This window comes from Prionailurus viverrinus, chromosome D2 (genome assembly GCF_022837055.1).
Source record: "Prionailurus viverrinus isolate Anna chromosome D2, UM_Priviv_1.0, whole genome shotgun sequence".
Taxonomy (NCBI): Eukaryota; Metazoa; Chordata; class Mammalia; order Carnivora; family Felidae; genus Prionailurus; species Prionailurus viverrinus.
The window spans coordinates 68,196,712-68,214,589 of NC_062571.1; the positions used below are offsets into that span (position 1 = coordinate 68,196,712).

Genomic DNA, 17,878 nt, shown 5'->3' on the forward strand with positions numbered 1-17,878 from the left:
TTCCTCCCACCCCCATGTCCTTTCTTTCCCTGTCTCCCCAGTTCAGGCACCTGGGTGGCTTGGTGCTTTTCCGTGTGGTTGGGATGTCAGCCGGCAGCCCTGGCGACTGGAGCCCTGGGAGGCGGCAGCTACCTCTCGGGTTTAGCATTACGTCATCCCTTCTAGACCCAAATTTATCTCGGCTGCACACAGACCCGCAGTTCTGAGCTGCCGCTGACTTGAGGAGAGCTTACGCATGAAGTTAGGCAAGGCTGACTCACTGGGCAGAAGGAAAGGTTTTCTGCTGCTCTTCACGTTTTTGGGCCCTGAGGGGAGAGGTAGGAAGGAGGCTGCGGTTGCCATTTCGGGGTGGAGGATGGAAAGATGTATAGCTATTACGGTTTTCATTTAAGAGCTCAGGACTCACCCTTCCTCCATCTTCAACCTTCATTATTTGAAAACCCCCCATCCTTAAAGATAATTGCAGAAAACAGTGCCCTTCACAGTAAGCATGTTGCACTTTCAGGGAAGTACTCTTATTAAGTGCCAGGCGTCACCAACACAGTGACTTTGGACTTGTAGCTTAACCTCATGGTCCCTTCCCTTCTTTCTATCTCTCCTGTCTGCAGAAAAGATATAATACAGACCAGCCCCCTCCATTGTTCATGAATCTGCAATAAGTCATTTGGAAATTTGCATTGAGTAAACTGTGATGGAAAGGACCCCAAAGAATGGAGAGCTTTGCCTGTTTACTCTGAAGGGCAGATTTCCCCCATCTGGGCCGTGTTTGTTACAGGTCTGGGGGATTCAGGGGGACTTTTTCCATCTTCAAATGAGGCTTCCCTTAGAGACATATTTTAGGGACAGGACAGAACCAGAGACTGTGGGTAAGATTCCAGGTTCTTTGGTCAGAAGGCAAAAGCCTGCTGGAAGCCTTGCTTTTCCTCAGTTTCCACATTTGCATTTGTAGTGCAAACTGGATTCATCTGAGCAAAAGAAAGGCCATGGCTGCCTTTGGGTTCCTCCAGGCTGGGACTGGTGCTGAGGGATGGTTTGTGGGGAGCATTACTCTCCTGAGGCTAGAGCCCCAAGCTTTGTGCTGTGGGAGGCCCTTGTGGCCAATGTCAAAGCAAGACCTCAGGGAGCCCGAGCAGGGAGAAGGAAATAGCACCTTCAATTGCTATTAGACAAGACTGAATATTCCTGCACATAAATCCATCCTTAACATTGCCCCACTGCCCACCATCACCATCACCTCTACTATTCTTTAACATATGCAGGTGGCCTTTTTGGTGACTCTTGCCCTACTTTCCATTTCCTCATCTCCCTCTTGGCCATGGCTCTAAAAGAAGGGCTGGTTAGTTCATCTGGAGGTCAACTGTGAAAGGTCAGGCACGTGCACCAAGTATCTTGCTTTCCCTTAATAACCTGCTAGGGCTTATGATCTATGGATTTAATCCCAAGTGCATTTTCAGTTGGTACTTTTTTTTCTTGACTGCATGTCACATGGTTTACCTCCCATTGGGGAGACTTTTATTGGTCATAAATTTACCTCTTTTAAATCCTGGAGTAGCCCTTAGCAATTTGGGATCTAAAGATTAAGAGTCTACAAGTGGTAGAAACTAACTTTCAACCAATAATTTTTGCCCTCAACCAACAGGTCTTCTTGTTGAATAGCTATTTTCTTTTAAATAATTCCATTCTTCCCCTTACCCAATGTATCCCTTGTTGAGAGTTATTGATACCCGGTGGGAAAGCCCGTATCTGAAGTGACCTAACCAACAGCAGAAGAAGCAAAGTCCCTGTTTCAAAGTCTTTGCAAAATTAACTCTCCTGTGGCTTGTGAACACCTTCACTTTTGGGTCTCCCTGCATTTGATGGAACACCTATTTGGGTCTTAAATGTGGTGCCAAATGTAATATTTAAAAGGGCCGACATAATTTTGCAGCTTTTGACCTCATTGGGAATCTTGTTCACTTTGAAAAAAAAGAGTGGAAGAGAGAGGACATTAAAATGCAGCATGAATCTCATAACATTTTTGAGAGTAAGATTTTCATTCTGAGATGATATTTTCTGCAGTAGCCACTGGAATGACCACAGGGAAGGGGAAATTCTCCCCTCACCAAGAGCTTCCTGTTATTTTGGATGTCCACAAGCAGGTTAAAATAATCAGGGTGGGAAAAAGTTATGGATGTTTACACAATTCCCAGCTTGCTCCTAGAGCATTCAACAGTTTTGACCCTCTTGCCCTTCCTCTCCCTAGACCAATGGTTCTCAACTGGAAGTGATTTTGGGCCCCGGCAGACATTTGGCAATGTCTGGAGACCTTTTTGGTTGGTAGTGTGCTACTGGCATCTAGTGGGTAGAGGCCAGGAATGCTGCTGAACATCCTACAAAGCACAAGTCCACCCCCGCCCCAACCCTCCTGAATTATTTGTCCAAAATGTGAATAATGCAGAGGTTGAGAAACTCTGGTCTAGACTTCGAGGGCTTGTTAGACTGAGGACTTGGAAAGAGAATGACAGTGAGGGTAGCCATTGGCAGTCCTTTATTATGGTACCTGCTCTCCTTAGCCACTGCTTTCAGTTCCCTCTCTATGGAGGAGAACAAGAGTGGAAACAGCCATCACAGCTTCCATTAATTGAGTATTATGTACTAAGTGCTGTAATTTTTTCATTGAATCTTCACAATAAGCCCTACTGGTTATAGACTCCTTGAGAGTAGGATCCATGTCTGTTTCTCTCCTTACACATTATGTCTAGTACAGTGCCTGGCACATGACAGGCCCTCAATGTTTGGATAAATGGAGTAACCGTATCCATTTTATACGAGTAAATGAGGCCTTAAGGGTCCAGGCAGCTAGTGTAAGTAGCAGAGTCAGGATCTGAACTGACTCTGCTATATCCTTCACTTGCAGCACCAGAGAGGCTTTCGGGCCTCTAAAGTCACTAGTGAGGGGCTTGAGGAGAAAGAAGTTTTTAAAAATAAGATTTAAAAAACCCATGAAAAACAAAACTACTGTGTGGAAACTAAGGGGGGAAGAAGGGCCTTATGGAAGCCCTCTCTGGCTCTGACGGGATCAGATCCCTTGTTTCTGAACAGTGATCTTGGTTTTTCAAATGCTTCTGTATGTGCTGGCCGAACAGCACATTTTGCGATGGGTAAACTGAGGCATGGAAGTTACTGGAAAAAGTAGTACTAGACAGAGGGCTGGAACATGGCACTTCAGATAAAGAATGCTTTAGCTTCTGGGCACCCGCTGGGAGTCGCTAAGAAAGAAGCTTCCTGGGACCTCGCTCAAATTCTTACTTCCCAGAAGTAAAGCCCCGATAACTTACACCCTGAAGACAGAGGCTAAGCGGGACTACATCTCCCAGCGGCCATTGCGGAATTCGGCAGGGCGCAGGCTCACTGAAGTGGTGGGCATACTACCACTCCCGGCGTGCAGTAAGAGGGGCGGGACTACATTTCCCAGGAGGCAGAGGAAGGGGCGGGACGGGGCGGGCCTCGATGCTGCGCCCGCCCCTCCCCCGTGCTCTCGCGGAGAGGTAAACAAACCGCGCGCGGGCTGCCGGCGGCGGCGGGCGAGGCGGGCGAGGCGGGCGAGGCGGGCGCGGCGGGGGCGGCAAGGGCGGCGGAGAGCGCGCCGAGCCGCGGCCGGGCTGGCCCGCCCGCCCGCCGCACATGTCCCGGGGCGGCACCGGCCTGTAGCCGCCCGCGGCGCCTCCTGTCGGCCGGGGAAGGGAACGCGGAGAGGCCCCGGTCGCCACCAGCGGTGCCCATGGAGCGGGTGCGGATGATCAACGTGCAGCGCCTGCTTGAGGCGGCCGAGTTTTTGGAGCGCCGGGACCGAGGTAACGGCTGGGCGCCGCCGCCGCCGCCTCCGCTACCAACCTGAGCCCGCGCTCTCCTCCGAGTGCGGTGCGGCGTGTGAGGGGAGGGAGGGTGCGTGTGTGAGGACCGGAGTCCGTGCGTGAGGAGTGGAGTGAGTGTGAGGGGAGAGGTGCGTGTGTGAGCAGGGATGTGTGAGGGGAGGAAGGGGTGCGTGTGTAAGGACGGGTGTGTGAGGAGGGGTGCGCGTGTGAGGGGAGGCGGGGGTGGGTGCGTGAGGGGTGCGTGTGAGGGGAGGCAGGGATGCGTGCGTAAGGGGAGACGGGTTAGAGTGAGGAGGGGTGCGTGCGTGAGGGGTGCGTGCGAGGGGAGGCAGGGGTGTGTGTGAGGAGGGGAGGGCGCGTGAGGGGAGGGAGAGGTGCGTGTGAGGGGAAGCAGGGGTGCGCGTGAGGAGGGGAGTGCCTGTGAGAGGAGGCAGGAGTGCATGTGAGGGGAGGCGAGGCAGGGGTGCGATGTGAGCAGGGGTGCGATGTGAGCAGGGGTGCGATGTGAGCAGGGGTGCGATGTGAGCAGGGGTGCGAGGGGAGGGTGCGGTGATGGTAGGCACCTGGAGCCCGTGAGGGGGCGGTGCGGGAGCGGCCGCGCGTGCGTGTGTGTGTGTGTGTGTGTGTGTGTGTGTGTGTGAGGGTGGCACGTGTGCGCGGGGAGGGTGAGGCGAGGCGGGTGAAGGGGATCTGGGGGCTGGGGGGGGTGGCGGGAGCAGCGGGAGGGTGTGTGCTGAGAGTGGGCGTGAACCCGAGGACTTGGGGAGGAGAGAGGGCAGAACGCACTGCAGGGAGGGGGCGGCAGCAGCGCGGGCAGGGGTAGGGGAGACCCGGCCCGGGGCGTCGCAAGGGAGGCCAACTGGAGAGCGAGTGGGGAGGAGGCTGGCCACCCGTGGGGGAGGGGCCCCTGAGAAGCTGGGGTTTGAGGAGATGGGACCCCATCAGGAACAGGTGTCAGGACACGGGGGAGCGAAGAGCAGGACCTCTGAAACTGGTGGCAGGAGAGAAAATGTCCTCTGAGACAAGGCGATCGAATTGTTTGAAGTACGTGAAAATGTGGCGCTTGGGGAGGAGACACCTAGAATGGGGAGAATTAAAGGGGGATTTTGAGGCCAGCGAGATAACTGAAGTGAATGGTAACTAGTCTCCCAAAGCAGCGTGTTTGAGTCAAGAATTCTTGGCGAAGAGGATTTTGGAGAGGATGGAGAATTTACTTGGTTGAGGAGGTGGTATCTGTACACCTTTCAGGTGACGGGCTGGGTCTGTAGATAATGCCACAGGTTTGGTGTCCCAGCAAGGACTGGGAATTTTATCTTCCAAAAAGTGGAAAAATTTTTACCTCTTTTCCTGCAGCTGCTTTCAGCAGTGTGTGACTGCAGGGACTTCCGATCTGTGGGTCCATGGATTTGGGTATGTTCCTGTTACATCTTTTTTTCTTGCTGTCTCTTTAGAGTGTGAACATGGCTATGCCTCAACGTTCCCCTCCATGCCGAGCCCGCGGCTGCAGCATTCGAAGCCCCCAAGGAGATTGACCCGGGCACAGAAACACAGCAACGGGAGCAGCAACACCAGCACTGCCAACAGGTAGCAAGCTGTGGGAGGAGGTTTAGAAAGGGTTGCTGGTGGGAGGGAGCACACTCTCAGGCAAAAATGCAGGCCCTGGTGACCTCAGTTCTCTAATACCAAGTCTAGAGCAGCACTGAATAATAGCCAAATGAGTTCCTTTGCGACCGTCCTTGGAGATTTGGCCCTTTTAAAATAATAAACTCTGGATGTCCTAACCTGACTTTGTGTGGAAGGGAAGAAGTGGAATCCGAAAGACCACTAAAGAGTTCTTGCTGGGATTAAGCCAGGAGGTCTGTGACGGATGGAGAGGGACAGTAAGTTGAGGGACTTCGCAGCATGTGTCCATGCATGCAACCGAGTGCTAAAAGTAATCTTGGGCCAGCCTTAAACTTGGATGATCCAAGAATTTCTAAAACCCAGAAATAGCTCATGCAGGATATAAAGCAGAATCAAGGGTTTTGTTAAAGGAATAAAAATATTTAGAGTAGGAAGTTAGTGGGCATGGTCTGTTTGTTGTTTATGGATGAAAGGGAAGACCATGCTATGAAAGTGTTGTCTCTTATTGGGTAAGATTGAATTGGTAAGGGAGATTTTAAATTAAAAACAACAAATGACACAAAGAATATGCTTATTTTTCAGTCCAAAGAGGTCCCTAGAAAATGCTTGTCTGGGTGTATTCAGACACAGTTGACTGACATTTTTTGAAAACTTTTGGTAGTGTCTGGCTGTCTCTTCAGTGTTTTGTCCCAGAGGGCCAGCAAATCCTAAGGATTCATCTCATAGGAAGTTTTCAAAAGGCCATCTTAAAATCAACAGATGTTGTCTTTTCCATCAGTAAGAGGAATTAAATGAGACCTTTTTTCCTGATTCCCAAAGAGAATACAAGCTTTTTTTTTTCTTTTTTTTTTTTAATTTTTTTTTTTAACATTTATTTATTTTTGAGACAGAGAGAGACAGAGCATGAACAGGGGAGGGGCAGAGAGAGAGGGAGACACAGAATCTGAAACAGGCTGCAGGCTCTGAGCGGTCAGCACAGAGCCCAACGCAGGGCTCGAACTCACCGACGGTGAGATCATGACCTGAGCCGAAGTCGGACGCTTAACCGACCAAGCCACCCAGGCGCCCCTACAAGCATTTTTTTTGGAGAGGTACAGAGCAATCTCCCAGTAACTAAGTTTGCTTGAAGAGTTTGGAGAACTCTGGACAAGTAGTTGGGTAGTCACTTGAAGAAGCAGGTTGGAAAGAGAGCAGGAGTAGGGGCTCTTACTAATTGATGCAGGAAACCTGAGGCTCCTATAGATAATAATTAAGCTTAAAAGGTTGGATCTTCCCACTCTGTATTTTTGACACTGCTGAGGCAAAACTAGGATTCACTCTTCTCCCTTTGACTAATCGTTAAAGCTGTGTTTTCTTTTTTGGCTTCGTCATTAAGACTATTTTGTATCTTTTAAACTTAATTTTTAAAATTGTAAAACTAATTACCCATGAACTTGATATGTTATATTTTTATGTGTGGGCCTAGAGGGTTTGCTATAGTATGATGGGTTTGGGATGAAAATATGTAACATGATGTACAGTATTAAAACAATAAATACAAATTTTCTTGTTCACAGTTTCTCTGGTTAATGTCTCAGCAATTAGGATCTATATTCAAGAATTCATGGGTTTTTCAACCCACGTGTAGGTTAAAAAAAATTTTTTTTTTTTTTAATTTAGAGATGTGCAGAGAGTACCAGATAGGAAACCAGGCCTGGGTTTTGTTATGCTACAAGTATTTATTGAGTTTTTCCTATTTTATAGAAATCAGGTAAATGATATCGTTACATTTTCTCTTCATCTCTGTTCTCATCTGTAAAATGAAGGGATGGTCCACGTACTCACCAAGGTCCCTACCTCCCCTGAAGTTCTATGACACTGATTTATTGATACTTTTAGAGATCAGTTACTATATTAGTTATTCAATATACCACTTCCATCATTGCAGATGTGACATTTTTACTAACAATTCAAGGATTATAGAGGCATTAATTAGACATTCATTTCTAGATTTTACCAGTTATGTTGCAGGTCATGAATAAGTCTTTGTCATCTGTTGACTTATACTTTGCTCAGCTTGGAGTTTTGACTCAGTGCTGTTTCTCTTTTGTGGTAGTGTTCCTTTTAGGATTCTGTGATTGTGTGTAGGACCACAGTGCTAATTACCATATGTTTTAACATAGCATATCAGAAAAATTTTAAAACTACAGGCATGCCATGTTGTTCTTACAGTACCCATGGGAAAATAATTGTGTATATACTGGACCACCCAAGGCTAAGGAAGATAATTTTTCATGGAAATGTAAGTAATAAGAAGGAAAGAGAAAGAAATAGAGTTCAGAATGTATTAAGGTCCACCCATGGGTAGGGTTTAGGCCGGGGCCTATAGATGAGAACTAGTATGTTAAGTGGAACATTAGAAATTATTTTTCCTTACATTCGTTTAAAATTTCTGCTTCATGGACTAGAGGAGCCAAGGATCAATTTCCAGTGCCAGGGTATGTGGAAATGGGGTTGTTAGTCCATTTGAAGGAGACCTTATAGACTTCTGTTAACCTTAAGCCTATTACTGGACTTAAAAGAAATTTTATTATATTGGTTACATAGAGCATATGTACATATATGCATATATACATATATACATAGAGAAAGAATACTTGTAAAAATTTCCACTTGTGGTCATCTTAAACAAGGAAAGGAATAGAGTTATGAGTATATTTGTTTTACTTTTGGGAACAAAAAGCACTTGTGTTGAGGTTGTTACTGTTATGCATCTTGGATGTTGGGTATGTTGTATGTCATACAATGACATTCATTTCTCTGACATTGTAGGATCTTTTAGATATAATGTTGGTTGATTTTTCCCCCCTAATATTGTCAGGTATAATATGGTCTTCCTGATATAAAATATTATTTTATAAATTTATGGGTGAATGTTAACTCCTAATATTATAAGTCTTGAAATCTTATTTTCACACAAGTACAAAGGAGAGAAAATAAGTGATGTAATGTGATATTACAAGCATGTACCTTGAAAATCTCAGTAATTTCATCTTTTGGTATCCTTCTAACTGACAATTCAGAAGTGGGATCTATAATATGTAATTATTTTTTAAATACCTGGTTGACTTTACTGTAGTCTTGGCCATGGCCTTCTGGCACATTTCCTGAAATTACCCTTCCTGAGATGTTACTGGTATTAGAAAACCTGGCTGCAATTGCTATCTGGCTCATTGAGGAGCATCAGATAAGCTTAAATTCCCAGCGTTTTAACTCTTTGGTCTCACAACTGAAAAATTTCAAGATCTGTCAGCTTTAGAACTCTACTACCACTAGTCTGCCTGGCTTCACTGTAATGCTGATATTGTCCTAAATACTTCATGAATTTACCTTCTTTTCTCTTATCTTCATTACGACCCTGCTGATGAGATACCATCCATCTCTCAACCTGGAGAACCATCATAACCTCCTAACTTGTATCTGTGCAACCACTCCTGCCCCATATACAATTCTGATTAATTATATTGGCTAGCTGCCTTTCAGTTCCTTCAGTACACCATGTTTCCTCCTGCTTCACCGTCTTTGCACATATTCTGTTCTTTCCCCTTTTGCCAAATTGTGTCTGTCTAATAACACTCATTTCCACTCAGTCATAACTTCTGGGAAGCTTTTCTTCATCTGCCAAAGTAGATAAGGTAGTCACGTACCTGATGGCACGTTTGTGAATATACAGTTTGTAGATACATACAGTTCTCTGACTGAAGAATTCATGTCTCATTCATTGGACTAGAAGCTATATGAAAGCAGAAATTGAATCTCTACTGCTTAAGGATTTATCCCCAGTAACTATTACAGTGCTTTGTACATCGTAGGTGTTTCTTAAAGAATGGAAGGTTTTCAAACTCCAGGTAGCCTGCCTTCTTTAGGAATTGAGTTTCTCTTTTGTGCTGAGTATCATATTCAACTGTGGAAGGAAAAATTATGCAATTCCTGCTTTGGCAAACTGAATACTTTTTTTTTTTTAAGTTATTTATTTATTTATTTTGAGAGAGATAGAGACAGCACAAGTAGGGGAGGGGGGAGAAAGAGAGAGAGAGGGAGGGAGGGAGGGAGGGAGGGAGAAACCGAATCCCAAGCAGGCTCCATGCTGCCAGCACAGAGCCCAATGCAGGGCTTGAACTCCCAAAGCCACAAAATCATGACCTGTTCTGAAACCAAGAGTCAGATGCTTAACCGACTGAGCCACCCAGGTACCCCTGATTACTTTGTATCCTAAAGGACGTTAACAATAATACATCTGGAAGGGAAAATAATATATAGTATTTGAAGAGTAAAAAACTCAAACTACTATAATATACTAAGTGTATATTATAGTATACTATAATATAGTCTATAAGTATATTATAGTAGACTGTAGAATGTTGCACTTAATTTTAAAGAACATTCATTGTCATCTTGTCACGAAAAATATTAAAACTTGTATATGTAAGAACCATAAGTCTATCAAATATTGGCAGTAAATGTTGGTATGAGCTTATGACACATAGCAATTGCATTGTTTTAAGATGATGTAGGAAGTGGTAGTAAGTACCAATTTATGCTTGAATTTTAAGTTGAGAAAAATTTATTCTATTTGGTATTTTTTGGATATTAAGGAATCTCACAATAACAGCTGTATTTCAGTTCCACCTGCTTAGGACTGAGGACATCGAAAAACAAAACAACTTTCCTTTTGCTTGTAAGGCTTTAGTTTAACTTTTCTTAAAACTACAGAATAATTAAATATGTTAGTCTTAGAGGGAATGATTGTAGTGTTATGTTTTCAGGTTTGTAGCCTTTTGAGCTGCCTTTGTGCATTATTAGTTTTTGGGGGGAATAGTGGTGAATTATTTTTTTAGGATAGTTGTAGAGGATTCTTTCCAGTAGAAGTAATTTGAAATTTGTTATATCTTCTGTTTTTATTTTTAAACATGTACCTATTTGTTCACTAAATAGTTGAATGAAACCATATAGTTATTGTGAAATTTCTTTTTACTATTCTGTGCTTTTCAAATTTTCTGTATCAAGAAATAGTTTCTGGGGCGCCTGGGTGGCTCAGTCGGTTGAGTGTCCGACTTCAGCTCAGGTCACGATCTCGCGGTCCGTGAGTTCAAGCCCCGCATCGGGCTCTGGGCTGATGGCTCAGAGCCTGGAGCCTGCTTCCGATTCTGTGTCTCCCTCTCTCTCTGCCCCTCCCCCGTTCATGCTCTGTCTCTCTCTCTCTGTCTCAAAATAAATAAATGTTAAAAAAAATAAAAAAAAAGAAATAGTTTCTGAGTCTCTGTCGAGTAGAAAATTCCCAAAGTTTCAGGACAAAAGTAGAGATTAGTAGCAGTTAAATTCTTTGTGATATTAGTATTGTTCTTCAGTATTTTCCAAACGTTGAGTGATTAACACAGCCTATGTAATGTTTTCTGTGATTTTCTTTGACTAAAACCAAGTTTAAATGAAAAATTCTCAAGAATTATTTATATGCCTCGCTCTAAACAAACTCAGACTTTCCATTAAATGCTTCATTGAAACAGAAGTTTACTGTTGCAGAGTTTCTAAAGGACATACTCCCTGTGGAAGTATTGTTTCAAGGAGACATGATGATCATGACTTATAAGTCAGTAGGACAGCTGCTTATGTTCCTAGCCTTTTGCCAGAATATTGAATACATGATGTAGAAGATCACAAATTTTAGAAAGGGAATTCAGGATTTCATTTGGTATAGTTCTCTGCTTTATGAAGGTAAGATATTAACACTCATTTTGTGATTAACACTCATGTGGCCTAGAGATGGTAAGAGATACCTATTTAACTATAAGTGGTGGTTGGTTTAAGATCAGTCTGGATTTTAAGCAGAATGTGCATCATTCTAACCAGATGAGACTGTTGGTCTGAAGAAAGCCTTTTCCTTCTAGATTTCTCCTTACAAATGAAACAGCGTTACCTCCTTTTGGGTATAGTATGATATCTTAAGTGAAGCTGTTTTCCAAACAGAAATCTAATCAAAGAAGAGGTTTGATGATATGGTTTGACCAAGTATATTTCTGGGTCCCAATTTTGATCAGTAATGCCAATGTAATTTAAGTGTGCATATTTTTTGTTAGATTATTTTTATTTTTCATTTTGGCTTCCTACATTTTAAAGTACTGGCAGCCTTCCCCCATCCCCGCGCTCCCCCCCCCCCACCCCCGGCTGTGTATGTGTGTGTACACACCATCTTCGTTACCATTTAATGAAGGAAACACATGTTGTCAAGTAAATATATAAATATATTATTTCAAACTGTGATGAGTTTAATATGAAGGAAATATAGGATTCCATGGGGGGCATAACAGAGGACCTGATTAAGTTTGATAGATGAAGGCAGGCATCTCAAGAATTGAACCTTTTGCAGTCTTGCTTTCTCTTATCTTGAATGTTTTTTCATGTTCATATACATCTGTTAAATCATTTTTAATTATAGTATGATACTCTGATTCATGTGTATACCATAATTCGTTAACCCAGTCATCCATTGATGACATTTAAGTTATTTTTAGATTATTTTTTTCATTTGAAACAGGACACTATGAACAGACAACTTTGTGCAGATACCTCTGTGCATTTGTCCACCTAGATCCTTCGGATAAACATGAAGAATTAGAATTGTTGGCTCAAAGAGTAGAATCCATCTTCAGTAATAATGAATAGTAACCCCTTACATTTAATATACTACTTATGCATAAATACCTGTAATGTACATTATTACCTCATTTGAATTTCATAACAGTTCTGTGAGGTAAAATGAAAATATTTTCCCTATTTTTTTGATGAGGAAACTGGACTGGCATGCAATGCAAGGTAACTTGCACAGGTAGAACTAGGAGATGAGACAGATCCATGGATTTGTTTCTCTAGGATCAGCAAATAATCCTCAGTAATAATTTACTTAAAGGGGTGCCTGAGTGGCTCAGTCTGTTAAGTGTCCGACTTCAGCTCAGGTCATGATCTTACAGTTTGTGAGTTCAAGCCCCGCGTCGGTCTCTGTGCTGACAGCTGACAGCCTGGAGCCTGCTTCAGATTCTGTGTCTCCCTCTCTCTCTGCCCCTCACCTGCTTGCTCGCTCGCTCTTTCTCTCTCTCTCTCAAAAATAAATAAAACATTAAAAAAAAAACAAAGACTCAGTGACTGTACCCTGAAATTTTTGTGTTAGCGCTCTCCTCTTCCGCTCTGCCAAATGCTTGAAACACGTGGTCAGCATCTGCTACTTTAATGCCTTCCCACCAATATTTTTCAACTTTTGTAATTTACTTCCTTTTTCACTATAGCTACTGAGACTGCTTTCTTAAAGGTAATTAGTAACCAAATGTATTGAACTGACACTATATATATATATATATATATAACTGTTGCTATACATGCTTCCCTACAATAGAGTTTATGGTATGTTTGGAAATATATGTATATAGTAAAATGGTAAATAATACAAGTCAGTAAGATGTCATAAACATGGCTGTTTTTATTTATCAGATGACAGTATACAGATTAAATTATTTAGATTTATAGAAAAGATTACAATAGGTTCTTGTAGAAATGCTGTAGACTCCTAGTATATACTTATTCATTGATTAACTTTAACATACATTCAGGGAGATATAGGGATTCCATAACTTAATGTAAGTGAAAATCCTTGCATTTTATCTAAGTAACTAATTTCTTAGAAAATATTTGGTTTGATAGATAATTTTGTTATTAACGTTGCTTCATACATTTCAGGGAAAAGTATTGTGGATTTTCTTTTTATTTAGTTTTATGACATTGGATAAAAGGGTTTCTGTGCGGTATTTATTTCCTTATGTTTGTTTATCATGGGAAATATTTTTGATAGTCTTTTGAGAACACTATGTAAACACCATTTGTGGAGGCCACATGATGAGAGCTTTGAAGCCATTTGAAATGGGCATTTTTAAATTATAGAAGAATATAATTTTAAATACAGAAGAACATAATTTTTAATATAGAACATAATTTTAATTATAGAAGAATATAATTTTAAATATAGAAGAACATAAATTTGTCACATATTTTGACAAAACAACTGATTTTCCTTTATTCTTATTTTGATTAATTAGACATGGACAATTTAGGATTCTCTTTGAGGAACTGTAAAGAACCTTTCTTTTTATGTAATGAGAGACTAGCAGGTAAAAGGTAAGTTTGTTTTGGTATTAGAGGAAGTGTAAATTTTGAGGTTCTAAGTTTTGATTACCATAGATTTGTGTGATAGTATATGTCTTCTATATGAATACCAGGAAAAAAGTGATTTTCAGACTCCACAAAACTCTGGGCGATATATTGTTTTTAATACGGAATGTGTTAGGATTGGTTTCTGTAGTCTTTGTTGGTAACAGTCCGCAGAAGTTACAATTTAAAATTTAAAACTAGTCTGGTTCTAAAACCATTTGATGTTCTTAACATTATCATTTTAACATGTTATCCAGTCCATTGTCCTTTGGAAGGCAGGCTACATTCCTGGAAATAGTACAGTATGCCAAAAAGAAGTATTTGAATCTCATTTTTCTATAGAATCATGGTTTTTTAGGGAGGTTACCAAAAACCCAAAGTCTAATATTTTTATGGAATTTATCACAAACACCACATTTCATCCATTTAAAGAAACAAAACAATTTATCTACATAAAAGTTAAACGTCTTTAAGTATATATAAATTAATTAAATAGAATTACATGGTGGTTACTTAACTATTGTAAGGATATAATGGCAAAGTCATAGTGTATGTTATATAGTTGTAATTTTTTTAATGAGTTATGCCTTATTTATTTATTTGCAAAAAGTGGGTGATGGAACGTGAGTTATACAAGGACAGAGACTTTGTAATTTTACAGTATTTATATTCCTAGTGTAGGTGCTACTCATTAAATACTAAATGAATAGCTGAATACTTTGAGCATGATCATGTAGATCTGAAGGTATTTTTGAATGAAATGTTCACATATTTTTGACAAGACTTTTAGAGAGACTTAGGCACAATTGATTGCTTTGTATGAAATATAGGGGTGTTTAATGTCATTATTCTCATTGTAATTTTGTGACAGGTATCCTTATTGCAGACAAAGTTATGTTTGTGTTTTTAACATTGAAGTTGAAGCCCATATTATCAGAATTGCTGAGTAACGTTTCTTTTATTCTTTAAACAAACATTTAAGTATTAGTAGGAATTTAATATTAACTTACTAAGTACCAGTAAGTGTTTCATACTGTTGGCCTTTTTCATAGATGTGGTAAATAACTTGGATGTTAATGATAGAGTGTAACAAGTGTGAAACACTGTCCTATGAGATGAAGGTCTCCTATTCTACATGTCCACAGGAATACTTGAGTGTGAATGGTCATAGCATTATTCATAATCACCAAAAACTGGAAACAAAATATCCATAAGCTGGTGAATGAATGGACAAACAAAATGCGGTATATTCATACAGTGGAAATACGTTGAGCAATAAAAATAAACTACTCATATGTATAACAAAGTGGATGAACCTCAAAAACATTAAATGAAGTCAGATACTTAATAGTACATATTTCACATGATTCCATCATGTGAAATTTATAAAAAAGGGAAAACTATAGAAATTAGAAAACAGATCAGTGGTGGTCTAGGAAATGGGAGTGGAAATTGGCTGCGAGTGGGCATGAGGAAACTTTAGGGGTGATAGAAGTGTCCTAAAACTAGGTTGTGATAAAGGTTATGCAACTGTATAAATTTACTGAATCTCACTGAACTGTATACTTAAAATGGGTGAATTTTATAGTATGCATATTATACCTCAGTAGAAGTGTAAAAGAAAAAGAAAATTGCCCATTCCTGTTTATTGCACTAAGATGAGTCTTGAACATGTGATAGATGCTAAAAAGAACTAAAGGTGTAGTGAATGAATGAATGAATGCATAAATATTAAGCAATGAAGCCTTCAAAACTTGAAATAAACCAATAAGCGGTTAGAAGTAGGGAGTGTAGCCAGTTGGAAAAAGGTACCTCAGTTCTCCTATAGCTACCAAAGCAAGGAGATTCAGCTGTCCTGCCAGCCTCTCTTCTACTACTCTCTTTGAGAATCACTTTTCTGTGTGATGTACTTCTCTTAGTAAGATTCTTTGAAATAGATGCATAACATCTAGTACTATAGAGAAGAATGTAATATATTAACAATAAAACTTAGGATCAATTTCAAAAAAAATGGGCTTTATATTATAAGTAATGCTGTTAATTATGGTTCCATTCATTTCTTTTCCCACCAAAGTAACTACTGAATGTCTATTTCATGCCCAACTCTATCCTAAAATATCAAATTACAATTTTGAAGTCAAGGGATTTAGGAAATCACCTATATTTTCTCCATTTTTTTTTAATTTTTTTTTTTTTTTTTTTTTTTTTACATTTATTTTTGAGAAACAGAGTGAGACAAAGCGTGAACGGGGGAGGGGCAGAGAGAGTAGGAGACACAGAATCTGAAGCAGGCTTCAGGCTCCGAGCAAGCGGTTAGCACAGAGCCTGATGCGGGGCTCGAACCCACAAACTGTGAGATCATGACCTGAACCGAAGTTGGACGCTCAACTGACTGAGCCACCCAGGTGCCCCTATTTTCTCGGTTTTTTAAATGTTTGTTTATTTTTGAGAAAGATAGAGCACAAGCAGGGGAGGGGCAGAGAGAGAGGGAGACACAGAATCTGAAGCAGACTCCAGGCTCTGAGCTGTCAGCACGGAGCCTGATGTGGGGCTTGAACTCCAGGACCATGAGATCATGACACAAGCCAAAATCAGATGCTTAACCGACAGAGCTACCCAAGCCCCCTGATATTTTCTCCATTTTTAAACATTTTTAGAATGTTGCTCTGTAATAGAATGTGTTATCACACATTAAATATCCTGTTTTAACTTTTGGAAGTATGCTTAAGAGCAATAATTTTAATTTCAAAATTCCCTGTGTTTCTTTTAAAAATTAAAACAAATTTTTTTTATTTTATTTTTGAGAGAAACAGATAAGAGTGTGAGTGGAGGAGGGGCAGAGAGAGAGACACACACAGAATCTGAAGCAGGATCCAGGCTCTGAGCATCAGCACAGAGCCTGAAGCAGGGTTTGAACCCATGAACTGTGAGATCATGATCTGAGCCCAAGTTGGACGCTTAGCCGACTAAGCCATCCAGGTGCTTCTGTCTGTAGTTTTTAATATTGCTCTCTCACCTAAGAAGTGATTATTTCATAAATAATGTGTAACTTTAGTATGTATTAGATACTTCTTAATTTCTGGCACTGCTAAGAATAGAAAGTGAGGTAGTTATCTTTTATTTTAAATTCATAACATGTTTAAAAAGTAATAGTTGTATATAGTAGCAGGAGTCCATTAATACCAAGTGGCTTATAAAGAAGAATAACATTTCCCTGCCTTATCTTTCCCCTTCCATTTTCTACTTCCTAGACGCTACCACTTCCAACGATATAACAATTTCTTCGGCTGTTTGCTTTCTTATTTATTTTTTTTTTTTAAGCTTTCATTTATTAAGTAATCTCTACTCCCAGTGTGGGGCTTGAACTAATAATCCCACGATCAAGAGTTGCATGCTCTTCCAACCAAACCAGCCAGGTGCCCCTGCTTTTTTATTTCTAAATAAGAAGCAGGGAGCCTAGGTGGCTTAGTCAATTAAGTATCTGACTCTTGACTTCGGGCTTAGGTCATGATCTCAGGGTTCATGAGATCAAACCCCCTTTTGGTTTCTGGGCTCTATGCTGACAGGGGCAGAGCTGGCTTGGGATTCTCTCTCTCCCTCTGTCTGCCACTCCCCTGTGCTATCTCTCAAAAATAAATAAATATTTAAATAAATAAACGAGAAGCTTGTCCTGCTTATTATCTATTGATTTCCTGTTACAGAAGATGAAGACTTGACTGTCTATACTCTTAACTAACAGCAGATTAATTGTATGCCAGAAATGAAAATTTTTTTAAGTGGACATAAATATAGATATTTCCCAAAGGAATGATGTTTTACTTTCTAGTAATTTATATTATTAGTCTCCCACAATAAGGAATTAATATTTTACTCTCATTTTTTAGTACTTTGTGGTACATTAGATTATTGCCTCAATTTCTGGATGAGGCTTACTACTTTTTTAAAAAATAAGTTTTGTTTGGATATAATTTCTATACAATAAAAACCCCCAGTTTTTAGTATATAATTCAGTGGCTTGACATATGTATACAATCATACAATCTCCAGCAAAATTATGATATAGAACATTTCATCACCTCAAAATATTACCTCATGCTTCTTGACAGTTTCCTATCTGTACCTCTTGTTCCTGGCAACTTCTGAACTGTTCTGTCACTGCAGTTTTGCCA

At 40.8% G+C, this 17,878-nt stretch overlaps 1 protein-coding gene across 2 annotated transcripts in view; it reads left to right on the plus strand.

Moving 5' to 3' along the window:
* Positions 1-17,878, plus strand: part of MXI1 (MAX interactor 1, dimerization protein) — an 81,459-nt gene that overhangs the window by 13,529 nt on the left and 50,052 nt on the right. Inside the window, exons 1-2 of one of the 2 annotated variants that reach the window (XM_047825771.1) lie at positions 3,592-3,833; positions 5,306-5,438. In XM_047825771.1, the coding sequence (XP_047681727.1) occupies positions 3,761-3,833; positions 5,306-5,438 (206 nt within the window). In that variant the 5' untranslated portion in view covers positions 3,592-3,760. Of the gene's footprint in view, positions 1-3,591; positions 3,834-5,305; positions 5,439-17,878 lie in introns of those variants that run through there. The other variant, XM_047825770.1, reaches the window with a different exon arrangement.